General features: G+C 42.9%; 1 protein-coding gene across 3 annotated transcripts in view; it reads right to left on the bottom strand.

Annotated features, from left to right (window-relative positions):
* Positions 1 to 251: 251 nt before the first annotated feature.
* The window catches only part of LOC143819361 (broad substrate specificity ATP-binding cassette transporter ABCG2-like), a 28,867-nt gene continuing 23,118 nt past the window's right edge, over positions 252 to 6,000 (bottom strand). For all 3 annotated transcript variants that reach the window (XM_077300921.1, XM_077300922.1, XM_077300923.1), the window contains 5 exons: positions 5,683 to 5,807; positions 4,269 to 4,423; positions 3,007 to 3,096; positions 1,077 to 1,171; positions 252 to 456 (listed from right to left, as the gene is read on the bottom strand). In XM_077300921.1, coding sequence (XP_077157036.1) covers positions 309 to 456; positions 1,077 to 1,171; positions 3,007 to 3,096; positions 4,269 to 4,423; positions 5,683 to 5,807 — 613 coding nt within the window. In that variant the 3' untranslated portion in view covers positions 252 to 308. The remainder of the gene's footprint in view (positions 457 to 1,076; positions 1,172 to 3,006; positions 3,097 to 4,268; positions 4,424 to 5,682; positions 5,808 to 6,000) is intronic.

Genomic DNA, 6,000 nt, shown 5'->3' with positions numbered 1-6,000 from the left:
AGACACTCCGTTCGCTCTTTTGTTTTGGAGGAGCATTCCACACCACAAACCACCCACAAACCACCTCCTCTTAGGCCAGAGGTGATACAATCAAGCTACAGGCTCATTGCCTTCTCTGCTGTTTATAAGAACGAGACCTCAAATGAGCCTGTGAAACTGGCATCTTTTGTAGCAAGCGTCATTCCTACAGGAATCACTGGATTCCAACTGGGGCTGCTTTAATCAAACAAAACACTCAAATGTTCTGCAGATATTAGGTGTTTACTATAAAACTACAGTACAGAGTTAGGGAGGCATTCTTTCCTTGCTCAAGTATATTTTTTTAGAAGTCTCAGCTTGGTGTATGCAATGGAAAGGAAAATGACTGTCATGCATACAAGTGCCACATAATTCTGTAAGATACCCCAAGGAGTTATATCGATGCCTTGTATTGCCAGATACTCTTCTCCAGTACATCTGAAATGAGATTTTAAAAGAAAAATCCATTACTAAGAATTAGGGCTGTGCGTGGCGGCATCCGAATTGGCTGCGTGTGTGCGCCAAGTTGCGCACTGGCGCCCGGGCCTCCGCTCCTCCCCCCCACACACACAGCGTGACGCTGGCTGCGACAGCCTGGAATGGCCGATTCGGACCCTCCTGCGCACAACCATACTAAGAATACGTAAGCCTTGATTTTATTTGCTTTTCTTTATGTTTAACTACTAATGTGTTTAAATTATTACTATAAGCTGTGTGAACCGTGAGCAAAAGCTGGATATAAATGTTTCAGCAAATAAACATGCAGAAATCACAGCTACAAGGAACAGGCTTCCTCGGGAGGTGGTGGGTTCTTCATCTTTGGAAATTTTTAAACAGAGGCTGGATAGCCATCTGACAGAGAGGCTGATTCTGTGAAGGCTCAAGGGGGTGGCAGGTGACAGTGGATGAGCGATTGGGATGTGAGTGTCCTGCACAGTGCAGGGGGTTGGACTAGATGACCCATGAGGTCCCTTCCAACTATTATCCTATGATTCTAAGGGGAAAATATTTAAAGACATTCAGCTTTTTGCTTACGGAGCAGAAGGAGAAGCACTTACATCGTAAATGGGCTAGGAGTGATACAGGTCACATTAAGGCCACTGGTGGAAGCATCGCAAAACTTCAGACCAATGAATTCATTGATTTGCAGAGCCTTTGGAGAGACACAAACTGAATTACTTGCTTGAATTAACTTGCATATGAGAAGGCTTTCCTATTGCTAAACTCGGTGAATCTGCAAAACATTTGAAGACAGAAAAACCAAACCACTTGCTTATAGCTGTACGTTCTGGTTTTCAGGTCTAAGTGCACAGCAATATATGCCATGGAACAATGTCATTCCGAATATCCTTTGGCTACAGGAGAACCTGTCCTCTAATAGAAGATCTGAAGATGAGCTAGTTTTTATACCCTGCTTTTTACTACCTGAAGGGGTTTCAAAGCGGCCTACCCTTCATTTCCCTGCAAGAGACACCCTGTGTGGGAGATCAGGCTATGAGAGCTCTGAGTAAACTGACTGGTCCAAAATGACCCAGCTGGCTGCATGCAGAGGAGTGGGGAATCAAACCCAGTTCTCCAGATTAGAGGTTACTGCCCTTAACCACTAACTCAGTATCCTAACAACCCCAGGACTACCACAGTACAGCTCAAGAAGGGCTGTTTTGGGGAAATGTTCAATTAGAGCACATTGTACAGTTCGAACACTCGGAAAACTTAGTTTTTCTAACAACGTCTGTCTGCTCTTCAGTACTGAATAACCTACTTAGGTATTACAGAGTTGAGAAAAGTGCAATTAAAATGATAAAGAGGCTGGAGCACTTTTTCTATAAGAAAAGGCAAAAGAGTCACAATTTGCAGGGGTAGATAAGATTGTACAATTATTGTCCCTCATAATGCTAGAATTTGGGATGTCCAATTAAGTTGATGGGAAAGAGACTCAGGGCTGACAAATGGAAGTACTTTTCTACTCAGGCAATAATTTAATTGCAGAATTCACATTCAAGTGTAGGTAGGTTTTAATTAAGGCATTACAGAAAATCCCGGACGATAAGTCTATTAATAGCTACAAGCCATGTAGGCTAAAGGGAACCTCTCCACCTAGAATCAGTAAATCTGTGAATGTCAGAGCTGGTGGCAGAAGGAAGTCTTAGCTGTTTCCATGCTCCATGGGCTTTCCAGGGTCACTGGTTGCCTGCTGTTTGAAACAGGATGCTGGAATAGATGGACACTTAGGTGATCCAGCAGGGATTCTCCTTGTGTTACTTCTGTGCCCTGATTCATCACTGATGTTTGTAAATTTTTAACTTCCACTAGTTTATTTTTTTAAGTGTATAATGTCTAAATGAATCACAGCTCTGATGTACATCTGGGAAATAAGTAATGACAATGCATATCAGCCACTGAAATGTGCAGTCTACTCTAGATGGAACACTGCCATGTAGTTCAAGATACAGGCCAGGAGGGGACAGTGTTTTACAGGTTCAGATTCACCTTGCCTCAAAGCCCTAGTTCATGTCAAACTGGAGATTCTTATGAGAGGCTCCTCTCTAGGAAATTAACGTCGTAACAAACAATCTTCAATGAAAAGAAAACAGCCTGCCCAGTCATTCACTGCAATCAGATGCAGAGGTGACCTCCCCAGAGGGCTTTATGCTGTGAAGGCTAAATGAAACCTCTACGCTTAGGAGCCATTATAGTTCTTAAGCCCACCTCTGGAAGGAGCAAAAATGGGAGGAGCCCCTGCTTGTGGGGCAACTTGTGTGGAAAACAAAAGGCTGGACTAGATTGGCCTGATCCAGCATGATTCTTCTGATGTTCCTGGGGCCTGCAATTTAAAGCTGCATAAGAATGCCTTTTGTAGTAAGTGTAAAAACGAGGCAAAGCAGGAATACAACAGGCGCTAGCACTCAGGAATACAATAGGTGCTAGCACATACACTGGCACTCTGATCCTCCAGGGGGCTGATAAATATCCCAAATACATACTTACATTCAACCCGTATCGAGTGATGCTGAAGTACTGCAGCCACAGCAACCAGGGAGAAATGGTCGTAATATTTACCAGCAAGCCAGAGAAAAGCTGCAAACAGAAAAAAGAAGAAGGGGAGAGCAGAACTCTACAGAACATGGAATTTTGCTCAGGACCCTAAAGAACCTTAGACTTCAGCACCTAGAATCCGTTTAGATGGCCATGAAATGTCCACTTCTGGACGTTTGTCTGTCTGTCTGTTTGTTTGTTTATTTATTCCTTAGATTTTTAGCCCGCCACTCTCTGGGGACTTGTGGCAGGGTACAATATAAAACCCCCATAAAACATGATAAACTTCCGAACAACCAAGAAGATGCTGGAAGTTCAGAAGTCCGCCTGTAGGCACCCCTTCAAATCCACATGGCCCCCAGTTAAGTCTATTCTAACTGCTAGGGCAAGAACAGGCAGCCGCAGACTCATAATGGAACTGACTGGATTTTAAGCCTGAAATTAGATTTTAAAACTAATGTATATTTAACTATTGTATTTTAAACCTGTCGTAAACTGACTTGGGTCCTCTGCGGAGTGGCAGGGTAAAAATCTAAAAATAAAGAATTAAGCATGCTCTATAGTACTGCTAGCATGCTCTATAGTACTGAGCTCTACACTTGATTTTGTCCCTTGGTTGCATTTGAGTTTGGCAGAACACTGGATGACTGACGGCATGTTGGGAAGGAGCTTGGAGATTTCAGGGAATGGGGGGGGGGGATCTTGCCATTCGACAGGAAGCATATAAGGCAGACAGAAGGATAGACAAACCCATTTTTAAGAACGCTGAAGCTAAAATATTAAAACAAACTGGAGCAGATTAGGAACTTAAAATGGACCTCTAAGTGGTTTTCAGAACATCACTCCCCCTTCCTCCATTCTCCCACAACAACAATCCTGCGAGGTAGGCCAGGCTGAGAGTTTGTGAGGAACCAAGATCACCCCAGGGAGTTTCAATGGTAGAAGCGGGGGATTCGAACCCGGGTTTGCCCAGAATCCTAAGTCTGCTGTGCCACACCACACTGGTTCCTCACTGCTACTGCTGAAGGGTCCAGGCCAAGTAACTCCTGGAGCACTGATGGAGCGGCAGGGGCTTGGCTGCCAGTGGGCAACCAGGGCAATGCCCCTCCCCCAGGAACATTTGAGGACGGAACCCCATTAAGATGTGGCAAAACCCAAGCTGCTTCCTTAACTGGAGGGAAACATTTGACAGGCAGGAATGGCCGGGCACTCACAATCATAAAAACGAAGCAAATGTTGATGAGGAGGTTGGCAACTGACGAGACGCTTTGTCCTGTTGCGATCGCCAGAGACAGCGAACTAGCTGTGTAGGCGATCAGGATGAGGGTAATCATCATGATAAAGAAGGCTTGCGCAGTCGGCTTAAATCCTGAATGAAATTAAAAAAAAACATAATTCACAATGGCAGATTTATTTATATGTTGTTGGTGCTTGCTGTTGGCAATGCAATTCTGGGTTAGCCGCTGGGCTCAGACCAGAGTCACTTCATCTCATTGCGTTGTTGGTATCACAGCTTCCTATGATATCAACATCACTGCACCATGGGGGGGGGGGGGGAGAGGATTGAGAGTTTAACCTCCCACCCATAAAAAGAAAGATTAAAGAAATAATTCAAAAAGCTACTCACTGGACAAATGAAAACCTATTAACAATGGTACAAGATAGAAAAAAATAGAAAAAGAGTTTAATAATTCAAGAAAAAATGAGAAAGAACTAATAAAAAGTTTCACAATGGTTCTGGGATATTCTGTAACACACCCTTCCCATCCGGTGCATGGGCCTGCAAACTATCAATTCTTTTTAGCCCCAACGTAGCACTTTGTTATTTTTTACGCCCATGCTCCCAATCTGTTCTATCCTACATATAAAATGTTCTTACACCAACTTTTTCCAGACTACACTTAAAACATTTTTATACTAACTTTCCAACCAAACAGAATCCTCAAGGCAGTGAACATGAAAATGTTTGAGCCTTAAAACAAGCACTTAAAATAACATAAAATAATGCAATAAAATAACGTGCAATACCAAAGCCAGAGAAAATTGTGCTCCACCCAAATAATGTAATGCGAAATGCGTGAACCTATTATGTAAGAAAGCACTAGATCAGGATATGTTTATGACCTAGCTGACATATGAGTTGGCAGAAACTTGGGAAAGTGGATTCAACAGTGCAGTCCTGAGCAAGTCTACTCAGAATCCTACTGGAATCCACTAAATGGGGTTTACTCCCAGGAAAGTAATGCACTGAAAATGTGCCTCTACAGATGGCATGTGAAATATTACATTTCTGAACCTGCTCCTCCCAAGTTTTTTTTAAAATACCTTCCTGCAATTAGAACTAGCACCGCAGAGTGAAGTGGGCTACAAACCTAGTCCCAGGTGTATTAGTTTTTTACCTTCAGGGGTTAAAGTGGGCAAGTATTTTTAAAAAGTGTTCTCCACCTGCTGCTTGAACTAGAACACCTGGCATACTCAGATCAGAGCTATATGGCCTACTTGTTCAGAAGGGAGGTATCAAACAAAAAACAGGAATGGGAGAAAGAGAAGAGAAGCCACAGTCACAGGGAAATTCCAAGGGAGGGAAGAAGGGAGGGAGCTGAATGATTATTACGGTGGGATACTTGCCTATTATGAAATAATTTAAGCAGGTGAAGATGATCCCAGGTAAAGTCCTCATGGGTATCATGTCAGCTATTATCTTTGAGAAGAAATATGCAGACACTCTGTAGTAACCACTTATGTATTCATGCCTACAATACAAAATAAATTACATTATTCAGGACAGTGACCAGTGGAATTAAAATCCAATCACTGAATCAATCCACTCATCAAATGCATCAATCCTGTTAAGACCCCGAATCTTCTGATGGCTATTCTCAAAACTTTGCTTTGCTGATAAAACCACACATGTGAAGTATCTAGTTGTTTGTTCTTATGAAACCT

The sequence above is a fragment of the Paroedura picta genome, chromosome 10 (assembly GCF_049243985.1).
Source record: "Paroedura picta isolate Pp20150507F chromosome 10, Ppicta_v3.0, whole genome shotgun sequence".
Classification (NCBI taxonomy): Eukaryota; Metazoa; Chordata; class Lepidosauria; order Squamata; family Gekkonidae; genus Paroedura; species Paroedura picta.
Note: the sequence above shows the minus strand (reverse complement) of the source record. Positions and strands in the feature narration are given on the sequence as shown.